This window comes from Astyanax mexicanus, chromosome 24 (assembly GCF_023375975.1).
Source record: "Astyanax mexicanus isolate ESR-SI-001 chromosome 24, AstMex3_surface, whole genome shotgun sequence".
Lineage (NCBI taxonomy): Eukaryota > Metazoa > Chordata > Actinopteri > Characiformes > Acestrorhamphidae > Astyanax > Astyanax mexicanus.
In genome coordinates this window covers 7755461-7770261 of record NC_064431.1, presented here as the reverse complement: position 1 = coordinate 7770261, position 14801 = coordinate 7755461, and the positions used below count along the sequence as shown (strand labels likewise).

At 34.7% G+C, this 14801-nt stretch overlaps 1 protein-coding gene across 9 annotated transcripts in view; it reads right to left on the bottom strand.

Moving 5' to 3' along the window:
* Nucleotides 1-236: 236 nt before the first annotated feature.
* LOC103021633 (band 4.1-like protein 1) overlaps nucleotides 237-14801 on the bottom strand; it is a 223213-nt gene continuing 208648 nt past the window's right edge. For 7 of the 9 annotated variants that reach the window (XM_022682337.2, XM_022682343.2, XM_022682342.2 and 4 more), the window contains 6 exons: nucleotides 12773-12871; nucleotides 11144-11191; nucleotides 10752-10844; nucleotides 8158-8238; nucleotides 7029-7145; nucleotides 237-5730 (listed from right to left, as the gene is read on the bottom strand). In XM_022682337.2, coding sequence (XP_022538058.2) covers nucleotides 5725-5730; nucleotides 7029-7145; nucleotides 8158-8238; nucleotides 10752-10844; nucleotides 11144-11191; nucleotides 12773-12871 — 444 coding nt within the window. In that variant the 3' untranslated portion in view covers nucleotides 237-5724. The remainder of the gene's footprint in view (nucleotides 5731-7028; nucleotides 7146-8157; nucleotides 8239-10751; nucleotides 10845-11143; nucleotides 11192-12772; nucleotides 12872-14801) is intronic. The other 2 variants (XM_022682340.2, XM_022682344.2) reach the window with 2 other exon arrangements.

Below are 14801 nucleotides of genomic sequence, written 5' to 3'. Positions count from 1 at the left end.
AGCGTGTCTTTTCTGGTCTTTTTGAACTTTGCCTGTTTTGACTACGATTTTTGCCTTCTGATTTGGATTAATAAACCTGTCTGCATTTGCATCCAAACTCCTGGTTGGTTTCTTACAAAATTATTGGGAAACTTAATAATATTAATATTTCTAATTTCCATTAGTTCCATTAATGTCCATTTTTACAGTTTTTTTCATAGAGTAAGAGTCATAATTAATAAAATATCCAGCTGCCATTAGACTTTAGACATTTATTGATGTATTCATGTGTTCCATTTAGACTTAATGCAAATACAGCAAAAATCACACCATCAAGCACTAGGTGACCATGAACGAGTAGAGAAGGAGAGCAGGGTGAACTGAAGGGAGGAGGACAGTAGTGTTGGGAAGGCCAATGCTTCATGCCATGCACAGAGCATCAGATACTGAACTGGGTCCAAATCCTTTGGTGCTTGGTCTCCACTCTTATCCTATCCATCGCAGGACTGGCTGCTGTTCGTCGGTACATACAGGCTCGGTCAGCAGGAGACTCCAGCAGACCCGTACTGCACCTCTCACATCATGAGCCACGGTGAAAACGGAGAACCTCTCTGTGCAAGTATATACAAGGCACTTTTGCCTTACTCCAGTGCAACAACACTCATCTGTCCCTCCATCATCATCATCATCATCATTATTATTATTATTTAAATCTTTATTTCAGAGGATCCCACCATTTGTCCATTGCCTCAAGCGGCAGCGACTCTGACGGTAAGGCACCCGATATTGGTATGACGGTCCTCTCCCGCGTAACACTGTTAACAGTCCCGGCGTGTGGAGTCGCAATAATCACATTATTTACATGTACATGTAACTCACATTACATGTAAATTGGATTTACATTATATTCACAAGATTGCACGTTTTCCATTTTTGCTTGATTGATGAAAAACATCAGTATTCTTCTGTCCATGCAAACCACACCATCCCTCCCTTCAACACACCCAAACCAAAAGCGTCACACTCTTTTAAAACAAGTCAACAAAACATAAAAAAAATGTTTCTTTTATAAATCATCGAAAGTGGATTTAATACAAGCTTGTGAGAGCTTGCCGTGAACACACACACACAAACACAGTCACAAAATAAATCCCAAAAAACGCAAAAAAAAAAATTATAAACAATAATCAGGAATTCCAGTGATGTCAGACTAAAAACAATAGGAATTATAAAAATCCACTACTGTTAAAAAGTTTGGAATCACTTCTATTAACTTAATTAAATTTATTTAACTTTTTCCAAATAAGCCCCCAAATATTTATATTATAATATAATATATTTTACTTATTGTCTCATGAGTGAATGTCTCTTTTTTTTAAGTTCTGGACTTAAGTTTTCTAGTTATTGATCAATAGTATCATCATGTTTAAAAGTAAGGTGAATGGGCTAAGATTTGGGTTTCTATAGAGTGTGTATATTAGCATTAGCATTAGCATTATACCCCACTCAAAACATCTTTTTGACAACAGGTTTATACACTTTTTTATATTTTATGGGATGTTTTCATGTTCCACTGTAGTATGACTCACTAACTGAGCTCTTTTAATTGCCTTCTGATAACTATCCTCAGTGCAACCAGCTGTACAATATGTGCTCACTACATCAAAAAGTGTATCACTAGTGAGTGTTTGCTCACTAGGATGTGTGTGTGTGCCTGTGTGTAAATGAGTGAGTGAGTAAGTGTGTGTTTACTGCACAAATGGTGAGTATGGTTGTCTTTGTCTCTTCAATGCCACGGACATGTGTGCTATTGATTATTTTCACAAGAAGTTCATGCATAAAAGCAGTGATTCCAAACTTTTGAACAGTAGTGATCTTAAGTGGCTTTCGTTTTCACAGATAAAACTCAAACAGCAGATCTGACACACCCACAGGGTTCCCCCACCCCCTCTCCTCATTCTCAGTGAGCAGGAATAAGAAGGCAGAGACAAAGCCTTGGCTACCGAAAGAGAGAGAGACAAGCGCAAATAAATGGCCATAAAAAGAAAGAAAATGGGAGAAAAAAACAAACAAACAAACAAACAAAAAAAAAAACAGCTGCAGTGGTGAGTGAAGAAGAAAACACAACTCAGACCCAAAACTTAAGCTCACGGCTCTCTGAAACGGGCTGTTCCAACAATCCCGGCGTTAGCGGACTCCTCAGACCAACTTTTAACTAATTCTGACTAAAAATAAGCAGGAAATTAGCCGGTCATGTCGAGTTTGGGGAGATTTTTTAGCTATCTCTGTTTATTTGAGGTGGTTAATGTGAATGTTAGCTAGCTTTAGCTTCTCAGACTGACTGAGGAGAAACAGCTTCAGGCTGGACTTTGGGAAAAACTAGCTAACTAGCTAAGGTTAACTAGCTAGCTAACATGACCTCCCTCTCTAGCTAGCTAACAGTTACATGTTTATTCAGTGAAAAAAATTAATCAAATTTGATTTAAAATGTAATGTGTAACGTTATTAACTACCTATATTTATAGGTATATATGCAAAATGTAGAATTAGCTAGCATTGGCTGCATGTGTTAGTTCTGGGTAGGATTGGACAGTTACGCAATATCAACATATATCAGTATATTGCTATAGAAAATGTTTCAGTACCAGTTTTATATATTTTTAACCCATTTCCGACATTTCAATCCACATTATTTAAGCTACAGTATAAGTCATCAATCTAAAAAATCCTTTTTGAGAATGTTGTGGGTACAGGCTTATGTTGTGGCATTTTTTTATGTTTTTTGTGTCTTTTATATTGGCTATATCAATATTAGATTTATAAATATGTTGTGATCAAATTGTTCACTGCTAGATGTGGGTGATATTGTTTACACTAAGATAAAAGTTTTTTTGTCCTTCATAGAGGACTGTGGTCTGTGATCTGTATTTTTTTTTACAATATAACCAGAATATACAGTGATATATTTTGTACTATTTGTTTTTTGTATGGGTGTCTAATCCTTAAACTATGAAACCAGGCTTTGTCTACATGTAACCAGGTTAGAATCAGCTAAGGAAGTCATACAGTACTATATACTGTACTATATATAGAAAAGGGGGAAAAACCAACAGCTCACATTCACATCAGTTCATATAAATACATTTCATCATACAGCATAACTTAAAAACTCAAACAAAACATAAAAATAGAATCCCATGGAAATACAATTTCGATAAAATATTTATATTAAAGTTCTTTTTTCTAAATCCTCGTAACAACCCATATATATATAGATCTATGGCATCAATGCTCATCTTATTCAGAATAACTGCTACAGAATATCAGTTGGGGAAAGTTAAGCTGGGGATAATACAGGAATCTAATATTTCCAAACAAGCAGATACAATAAAAAGGAGAAAGAAAGTTATGAACACGGTTTTTCCTATGCATGATCTTCAGATATGAGTTCAGACATTTCTAAAACAATTTGAAAATGCTCACATGAACATTCAAGCTCAAGAAAAAAGAGAACGTAATGGGCATGCATATTCTAAGATATATTTATGGATATATACAGCATAAAGTTGCTATATATATATACCTACTGTAAATAATCTGCCAATATCTAACCTATTAACCTCTTAAACTGTAAGACTTTAGTTTTATCCTTAGGAAGTAATATAATTCAGTAATAACATAAAAACAATAAAACAGGAAAAAAAATACAAATATCTTTTTTTTTTATTATTATTAGCCCATAGCCTACGTTTTTCTTGTATTAGGTTATGCAGATCTGATCTAAATCACTTACTGCTCCGATACAATCTTTGTGTTTGTATTAATAATGAAGTAACACAGTTTAGATAAGACGTGCCGCTGATTCATATTGAAGTAAAATCACTTTAAATCTTAAATAACTATTACTTACTATTTTGTAATGTTTTTAATATCTTATAATCCAGTCAGATGTTTGGCGCTGATCAATCAGCTTAGAGTTATTTTAAATCACTGCATAAAACACTATCTGGTGCAGATGTAAAATATCTCTTTTATCTCTTTATTGATCTGGGTCTCTATTTGTACAGTACCAGTCAGAAGTTTGGACACAGCTTCTCATTGACTGTTTTTTTTCCTATTTTTTTCCTACATTGTAAATGAATACTTAAATCATCCAGACTATGAAGGAACACATAAGGAATCAAGTAGTAACTTAAAAGTGTTAAATGTATCTTATTTGGGGAGCTGTTAACTTGTGGTTTCTGAGGCTGGTAACTCTGATGAACTTATCCTGTACAACAGAACAAGCACAAGCGGACGCAGTCATGTCAGCATTTTCAAAAATATACCAAAATTACTGTGTTGTTTTCGACAGCCCAAAAAATGCAGAGCAAACAAACCGAAAATGAAATAATATAAAAAAAAATCTGTACATATATCAATGGGGAATCATTATTAGACGAGTTTTGGAAGAGTTCAAGCTGATATAAATAATCCACTTCAGGTTATTATTTATTATGGGATGTGCACTCCATCCTAACGCAGCCAGCAGGACACACACTGGAAACCATGGCACTTCTGATGCACTACATGATGCATTTTTGTTTATTATAATAATAATAATAATAATAATAATAATAATTATTATTATTATTATTATTATTATTATTATTATTATTATTATTATCCACCATTCACCTTCCTCACTGGCTGCTCAAATCATGCATATGTAGGTGAGATGACTGATAAATATGTTTTAACTGTAATTAACAAGCAAACACTTTTGACGTTTTGATCATCTATGGTTTTAAAAATCTTTACAAAGCTAAAAAGACTGCGTGTGTTCAGTGTATACTGTATATTTATATATATATATATTTATACGTCAGACAGGTGACAGCAAGCAGTAAGAGCTGACCATTACCCTGTCTCAGGCTGACCTGACCTCATATCTCCCTCGAAGTCATGCATGAAGGAGAAAGCGAAGGCAGAATCTTCACCACGACCCTTTCAGAGGACAGAGCAGAAGAGTATTCCACAGTGAGCAGGTAGGATTAGGATTAGGATTGGGATTAGGGGGCGAAAATCAGCAAACCTCTCGGAGGGAGGGTCCGAAACAACGTGCAGTAGACTCTGGAGACTGACGCTGACCACACAGGATGGACTCTGCATATGACATGGACACTGGGTCACTTTTCCCTCCTTAGCCATTTATTTCAGTCATTTCGGTCATTTCTGAAGTTCTCTGTATGCTGGAGTTTCTGATAATCCACAGTAATAACAAGCTAAACTAGAGAATAAACTCTTTATACAACATTTATACAATTCAAGGGCGAGACTGCAGCCTTGTTCCTTTTTCTGAAGTCATGCTAGTCGGGAATATGAGTAGTAGTAATAGTAGTAGTAGTATTATTAGACGAGCTCTGTGTGCGCTAGTATATACTGGGTTTAGACAGGTGATACGGTCCAGTGCGCTGCTGGCTGGCTGGGTTGACGTTGTGATGTTGGGATCTCCAGGTCGCCTTGATTAAACGAGTCTCACACAGTCTGGGCTGACAAGCAGAGGGAAGAAGAGGAGGAGGAGGACTTGTAGGCTGTAAAGTGAATGTGTGTGTGTGTGTGTGTGTGTAAGTGTGTGTATTATTGGTCTGTATTGTTCATACAGTAGCATAGGTTAGCCTCTCAGCTGGGTGTAAGGGTTGGGCCTGGACGTCATGCTCCTCTCCTCACTCTCTCAGTTCCATTTCATCAGGCCGTCTGTGGATTTCAGGACTGCACACATAGAGGCAGACAGAAAGAGAAAAGTGTGAAAAGTATTGACATTCAATACGCAGGTGGAAGTATAGATACTAGAGTTTAAAATATGTTTGTAGAAGTATAAGCTCAAGATTTTATAGTGTAAAAGTACTGATTTCAAAACTACTTTAAGTATAAAAGTAAAAGTAATGTAAGGGGAAAAATTACATTAACAACAAACGCTTAGGTGCACTGAAAAAAATGATGCGTAAAATTTACTTTCTGCATTTGCTTTTTTTTTTAAGTAAATTTAATTTAATAAAAATGTAAGTAACTTTAACTTAGTTTCAAGACTTAAATGTTACAAAGAGTAAATACATAAACTGAACTTCAGTCAATCCTTTTTTTTATTAAACTTTACTTAATTTATTTTTACTGAATCAATCCTTTCTTTTAGTAACCTTATTTAACCTACTTAATTTCTGCATATTATATTACCTAATTTCAATTACTTACAATACTTAATTTATACAATATTATTATACATAATTTTAGTTAAAACACACATTCAAATATTTACATAATCTCAAAGTTTTATTTTGTAAACAGACCAAGTCTCACTGTCTCAACACATGGACGGCATGTAATACATTCTGTTTAGTATACTCTACATTTACTCTATGTAACATTTAAGGCTTGAAACTGAGTTGAAGTTACTTAAATTTACATGAAATTAAATTTACTTTAAAAAAGCAAATGCAGAAAGTTGCAAAAGTTTTTTTAAGTACATTTTACGCATCATTTTTTTTTTCAGTGTGGTGCCACAGAGTCCTATAGTGCACTAAAAATAATAGTAAAAGTATAGATAACCAACATTTCTACTTAAGTAGGATATTAAAGTATTTGTGGAGAAGTATTTGTACAGAAATGCACGTTTATGACAGTTATTTTGAAAGTTATTGCTGCATATTGCATTAAACCCTACTTTTGCTCTACTTTAAAATCAGAGGTGTTTAGTCTGTGTGCCAGCACTCCCCCACTGTGGTGGTATTGCTTATGTTGATTTATCTTTAAACATATAAATAAACATATATATACATATATATAGTTAGTTTTGTGGTTTATTACACTAAATAAGATACATAAGATAAAACATAAGCCTCAAAGCCTTCCAAATAGTTTCCATGTGAAACTATAATTTACTGAGCTTATCCTAAGTAGCAGTTTCTCTGTTAAGACTTTAATTGACGAATCAATTCAATGATTACTCTAAATAATCATTGTTCTCTTAAATGTAAGAAATAATTAGTGTTGTATCAGTCAGTTCAGCTCACCTCCTGCGTCCTGTGTTTCTCCTCAGAGGAAGATTCTGTTTCTCTGACGACCACGGCCTTCGTAACCAGCATGTCAGGATGCTGCTGCTTGGCCTCCTGTATTGCCATGGCAAGAGCCTGAAAAGGGTGTTAAGAAACACTGAGAATTAAGCTACATTCACACAGCAGGTCAATTTGGCTCAAATTTGATCTTTGATCTGTGTTTGTCTAAACAGCAAAAAGCACACTGAATCTGACAATATGTGGTATTAAAATCTGTACATTCATATATATGATTCACGCCAATGTGAGTCTGAACAGCAAGATCAGAATTCATGCAACTTTTACGTTAAATAGAAGAAAAAAATAGGTAACAGGGCTCATACACGTCTGGAGTGATTAAAAGGCTTGCATCGCAGTCACTTTGTGTTTTTAATGATTCGGTTTAACCAGGTCGTTGATTTGTGCATGTTATTCTTTTATTAGGCAGAGCTTGAATAAATTGTCAGTGATAATCCCAGCTGCAGCCTGAACTCCTACATATCTCCTGAGATTCTGACAAGGATGAAACCGAAACTTCACGTGAATCACTGCTGTTTAGCTCATGTGTGTCACTTACAAAGTATGACCCTTTCAGACAGATTAATATCACCTAGACTAAAAATAATTATCAGACTAAATTAGACACAAATAATTATCAGATTTTGTGAAAAAATCAGATTTGGGTCACTTTACGTGGAGTTATGTATATAACTTAGTTTTGGAAGATTAATCCACACCCTCACTCCTCCCACTCTCCTCCCTATATAAACCGTCACTTCCTCTCTACCTGCGTGTTGAACAACCTCGCACCCACCTCCTCCCCATCTTCCTCCTTCTTTTATTCCATCCTTTCTCTTCATGTTTCTCTTTGTGTGGGGGGGCTTCAGCTTCACGCTTTTCCAGCGAAGCTACCCAAAAACTCCTGCCCAAATACTCAGAGTTCGCCCCCCCTCTCTTCTTCTTCTCTGCCCAGTCAAGGGCGTAGGTCATTACTAGCAAACTGTTGTGTGAATGTAGCTTAAGGTACTTCAATAAGACATGATACTAAACACAGGCATAATACATTCTGTATTTAACTTCTGTATTTCCCCATTTGATTGTATGTTACCTGATGTTGGTCCACAGCATCATCTCCTGTGATAATGATCCTTTTCTCGATCCTTGTTTCTGAGTATCCCCCTTTAACCGTCTGCAAACAGAAAACAAAGATTTGAAGCTGAAAACTCAGAAAAATAATTTTTACACAATATTGTCTTTATTTTTTTGTGATAATAAACAAAATTACACCTAATTTACGCTATAATATAAAACATTCTGCAATGTGATTGATGACATTTCTATTCTAAAATGCACTGATACCTTTTTAATCTTTCTATTTCTCTGTATTTTGGATTTATTTTTAGATGAATCATGCTAATAATGAATAATGCTTGTCAAGCAAATGTATTTTTTTAGAAACTTTTACAACCTTAAATCAGATAAAACTAGATGTAAAGTATGGGTAATGCAGACTGTATTTTATATTTTATCTTTTATTTGTTTATAAACATTTCTTGCATTTTTATGTTATTTTTTGCCCCATTAATTCTGTAAATCTTAAGGTCAAAGCATGGAGTAATTGTGGTTGTTTATTACTTTAAAATTCTTCACATATTTTCTATTGGGGACAGGTCAGGACTGCAGGTGGGCAGCATGTGGATTTAAATTGCAATTATAAAATCAGTTATAAATGTTTAAAAAATGTACTTTATTTATCCCACTTAGTCTTCTTGTCCATGAGTCAACATTAACGTATCTGATAAATTATATGTTTATTCATTAAATGATCCAGATTCATTATCTCTCCAGTAATCATAATGTAGTGTATAACATAAAACAAATTAATTGACTAAAGCGATTTTCTGTATTAGTTTATTAGATAGATTAATGCTAAATGGTGGATTCAGAAAGATCTGAGGTTTTACAGTATAAATAAATATGGAATCACTTTTTGGCAAAAGACAGGCCATGTTTATCCTTTCTATTGTCTATTATATGTGTTGTAACTGATTTTTAGTGTTTTTTAAAGCAATGACCGTTAATAAACTATTTAATGAACTATTTTCAATTTGTGTGCGAGCACCCTCCAATGGGCTGTGGTGGTATTGCCATATACAGTTGCTTCTCAAAAAATAAGAATATCGTGGAAAAGTTACTTTATTTCAGTAATTCAGTTCAAAATGTGAAACTCATATATTATATAGATGTGTTACACACAGATTTATCTAATGTAAGCATTGATTTCTTTTATTGCTGATGATTATGGCTTACAGCCAATGAAAACTCAAAAATCAGTATATCAGAACATTAGAATATTATATAAGACCAATTGGTCCTGCTGGAAAATGAAATTTGCATCACCCAGAAAGTTGTCAGCAGAGGGAAGCATGAAGTGCTGTAAGATTTTGTGGGAAAACAAAACTGCACTGACTTTAGACTTGATAATAAAACACAGTGGATCAACACCAGCAGATGACATGTCTCTCCAAACCATCACTGATCATCAGTAAATTTTACATTTCATTCGGAAATCATGGTCTGGAGGAAGAGTTCTACATTTTTGAGATGCACCTTTAAATATGGAGCCTTATTATTATTATTATTATTAAAAGTGGTACACTTTGACTGAAAGTGCAGTGCTCAAAATAAGAAAATGCTCTTGAAAACAGATAAAGTAAATCTACAGTTTTTAATGTCTAAAATATCAGGATGTGAGTGAAACTGGACTTTGAGTTGACTTGACTGTTGCTGAGGGCACATTAAAAACACAATTAAAACCGTGGGCGAGCTTTGCCTGTCATCCACTAAGCTTAACCTCTACAGAAAGACAGAAAGTTAATTTGCTCACTTAAGTGAATAGTGGATGCTTGACTCCAGCTGGCAGAAGTAATTAGCCTGATAGGAGTCCTGCTAATCTCACTAGCAAACCAAATTGACTGCAAGGACATGATGACAAGCCCGAGGGCCCTGCAGAAATGTTATTACACTTTACTGCAGATTGCAGTAGGTAGGAAGGCACACAGCCATCCTGTTCTAATGTTCTTCAACTTTTAGCATTTCATCACAGAATGAAGACTGCTATTGCATTTTCTTATGTTTAAAAGGTTGGTTTTGGTAAAAATATGCTCTAGCATTTTTCCGCAAAAACAAAAATTGATTAGAAATAAATTTAATACACTGCCTGGCCAAAAAAAAATTATGTAGTTACAGTAAATAAGATTTATTTTCATTTTAACCCTTGTGTGGTGTTCGGGTCTGTGGGACCCGTTTTCATTTTTCATCAAATGATACTAAAAAAATATTTTTTCTAACTCAAACTCATTGGCATTGGCTCATTTTTTGTGAAAAACATATATCAAAACACATTTTGATGCTGTACACCCTGATACTGTACTGTACACACTGTACACCCCCCCTACACATTTATATTACATACAGTATGTTTGGCCAGGGGTTACTAAACATTGCTTCATTTGTAATTTTTTTTTTGGTGTTAAGCCTTAAAAAATACAAATGGAACATAGATTTTTACTGTAAAGAAAATACAGCAATTGGTTACAATGTATATTAAATGAATTATTCAGGATTCATACTGGTAGAACATTTTCATTAATTTAAAGAAAGTAAATTAAATTCTTACTTCAAAGCAACAAAAAGTGTTACCTTGGTGACTTGAGTTGTTGCTGAGGTAACATTTTCATTGGTGATGGTGAGAGGAGATGTGACGGACTCCCGACCCAGACTGCTGCTTTTCAGCTGGAGAAAAAACAACAAGAAACACAACACCAGCGTTACTGGGTTAAATGTGACAGGATTTGTCGCTTTAGCTGTATCACTTGATTCACTTAATGATAAGCAGCTTCATCAAACCCGATGACAGTGCAGAGCTGGCTTTAGTAAAATTATGGGTTTAGAATGATTCCTAACATTTTATAACTGTATAAAGTAACGATACAGCACATAAACAATGTATCAGAGTAAAAGTATTAAACTCAATGTGTGTTTGTGTGTCTGCATGTGTGTGTGTGTGTGTGTGTGTGTGTGTTCACACTCACAGGGGAGCCATTCTCTTTAGCTTCCTTTAGTCTGCTTTCTCTCTGGCTCTGAAACAGACAATAACAGACAACAGGTGTGAAAGAAATGATTAAAGATCCCTTTTATTTATTAGTATCAGATTACAGGCTGCTGTGTGTCCAAGGAAAGCAACATTGACCAAAACAACAGTCCGACAGTAGATGGCAGTGTTGTATCTTAAAGAGCCCATATTCTGTTTTAAATAGAACAGTCTGATCCATCCAGTATCCAGTAAAGTGTTTCAGAATGTAGTATTTGATTTGAAGGCTATTTTATTAATTGTCCTTTTATTACTTTTATATGTCAAAACATTATGATCACTTACAGATGAAGTGATTTTTGTTACAGCAGCAAATTAGGCAGGTGGTGATTATGTTTTGGCTCATTATTGTAGGCCGTATTTTAACTAGACTGCTTTAAATTAGCTACAGTGCAGGGTAGCCAATTAAAACACATTAAAAAAAACTCGCAGGACTAATTCATTAAGTGACTTCTGAAAACAACTGATGACACTGGATTTTATTTAGGGGTTTCAGAGTAAAGAGGACTGAATACTTTTGCATGTCACATTTTTCAGATTCGAATTTGATAAAAAAAAATAAAAAGCATACCATTTTTTTTCACTTTTTTATGTATTTTATTTTTTTTGTCTTTTTATTTATCTAATTCTATGTTTTACCTTTTAGTCTTTTTATTTATTTTATTCATTTCATCCTTTTATTTATTTTATTACTGCCTTTACCCTTTTATTTCAATTATTTCTTCCTTTTATTTTTTATACTTTTTTTTTACTTGTTATTATTATTTTATTTTATTTTGTTTTATTTTATTCCATCATTCTTTTTTTATAATTGTGGTCTTATTTTAGTCTTTTATTTCTTTGTGTTTATATTTTATTGTTCTAATTATTTATCTCTTTGTTTTATTGCTTTACATTTTAGCCTGTCTGTATATCCTTTTATTCTGCATTATTTTATTTCTTCTTGATTAAATCCTTTATTGTTAGCTTTTTTTTTTTACTCTAAACTTATTTTTCCGTCCCTTTAATTTTGTAAACGCTCGGCTGCATTGAAAATGAGGGTGACCCTCAGTGTATTTACCGAGTGGAAATAAAGGTTGATTGATTGATTGATTAATAATATTATATAACCTCTCTATTTTAAGACCATTCAAGATCTAAGCAGTATATGAGCTCTTTAATAACAGGAACATCTCAGCAGGTTGACCAGCAGAGAGCACTGTGGTTATTTAAAAAGACAAGCAGAGGCACATAGAACAGTGAACAGTGAAGGCAGCTTCTGACATAGACTTCCATGAAGAAAGAGACGAAGCAGCAGCAGCACGCCATTGCATTTGCACAGGAAAGACAGGGAATCTCCCAGAAAAGCACCATTCGGACCAATTTTTTGACCAGTCTTTGTGTCAGATGTGTCAAAAAATGTGTATGCCTTGCACAACTGAAGCCTAAACACACACAGTACAGTATATAATCCAGAACAAGGACAGGTATCAGCCCAGTGCAGAGCTCAGCTTCCCTTCACACATGCATTCAAACAGCCCTTATCAGAGAGCACAGCGCTATGCTGAGCTAATCAAACAGGGCCACGTACCAAATCTGCTTCCTGTGGCTGGATGACATCATGGTTGGAGACTACGGTCTTACTGTCCGCGTCACCATCACCCTGCACCACCTCCTCCTGCACAGGCTGCTGATTTACACAGACACACGTGCATGTCCACGTTAGGACACCAGACAGACATTTACAGAGAGCAGTGTGTGTGTGTGTGTGTGAGTGCGGTTGTAATTTTTATAAGGACATGTACACACTAAGAAAAGTAAGTACAGATTTGTACTTAAAAGAGTACAAAGCTTGTCGCTGGGGCTGTACCTTATAATGAGGTACCTTTTTTGTACCCATGGTTTTGTGCCAGTAAAGATTATAAACATTATAAACATTATCATCAACTGAATATGGCTCAAAAACTTGATGATCCAAAATTGTCTGGCTTTCAAATAAAAAATGTGCAATTAAAATATGTATTGTTTATTAGTACAGTGATACAGAATACTGAATGTACCTTTTAGCTGGTTAAATGGTACAAATTTGTACTTATTGCTGTTAGGAATTACTTTCTATTTCAGAGGGAACAAATCTGACCCTGTAAAGACCAATATTGTACTTTTGAATGTACAATTATGAAGAGTGTACCTTTGAGTACAAAAAAGTACTTATATCGTACCTCTGTTTTTTAGAGTGTATATCTCCAGATGTGAGAGAAAAGTGGAATTAATTTGTAGAGAACTGCCATCTGTTTTTTTCTTCCTCAGTTTCTGTACATATGAATTGTTTGGTGAATTCTGAAATGTTGCACAGTGTGTGTGGTGAAGCGGCTCTGTGTGAAATATCTGTCAGAAGGCCTGATGTGGTTACTGTAGATGTGGAGGGTAAATCTGTGTTTCTAACTGAAGGAAGCTGCTGTTTTGACTCATCAATGGAGAAAGCTTTTTGTACAAAGATTGTGAAGTACGAGCCACTCGTAGAGTGTTATAATAGTTTAAGCTACAAATGTACTCTGATTGTGCTTATTTTTGGAAGCCTTGGTCACATACACCGATTGGCTATTAGAGGTCTGCAGAAACTTGGCTTCTCAAAGACTACAGCCAAACAGTTGAACTGAACATAATATACACATGCTGGCTGAGGGCATCCAGGAGAAATCTGGAACTACACTTTGTTCTACAGCTTGGCTCACAGGATATAACATACTTACCTAAAAATGAGAAATTCTTGTTCCTTTTTACTGTATTTATGCTTATTCTCATCTGTTAAATCATATACAGATACATGAATTAGTGTAATTTGCTTAGGTGCATACAATTTGCCCGGTACTGTATGTAAATATATGTGATTTTAAACTCTGAATCGATTCATTTGAATTACACTGTCTTTAAAGTTTTAATACACTTGTATAAAAAAAAAAAATGCCACCTGACTGTGCAAAAACAGGTTTCATTACTGGTCCCTGTTTTGTCTTCTGGTTAATTAGGTTAAATATCCAGTATCAGAATATAACAGTCTATGCAATCTACAATACTGGTTTTCCTCTTTTATAATATGTGTAGATATATGATATAAAAGATTTTTGTGACCTATATTGGCAATACATTTTGGGAAAACAGGTCGTGACGTTAAAAAAAATGGCTCCCAAGAAAGCTCACACTGTAAAACAAGCGACCAAAATTTCTATCATGTCTGAAATCCCTCCTCGCATCTGACTGCTCATTTGTCGCTTGTTTGAGCAGTTGATTGGACATCACTCGATGCATGATGAAGCTAAAATTTGACCTAATTATGAAATTCAGTCGCATACAACCAGATCTGGCTTAAAATTAGGCTAAAAATTGCACACTGTACACCTGGCTTTAGAAAGTGTAAGTAATATTTTGTCCCCAAATGTTTAAAAATCTGATCTCTGATCTCAAAACAACATAACAACATTGCCACACCCTTATATCCATAGATAGTAGATAATAGATAATAGATTTTTTAGAGATGGCATAATCTCTAAATGAACCAAATGATTTGGAAAAGATTTGATCTTGTAAGGTTTTCGAACAATCACCCACCACAGTGACAT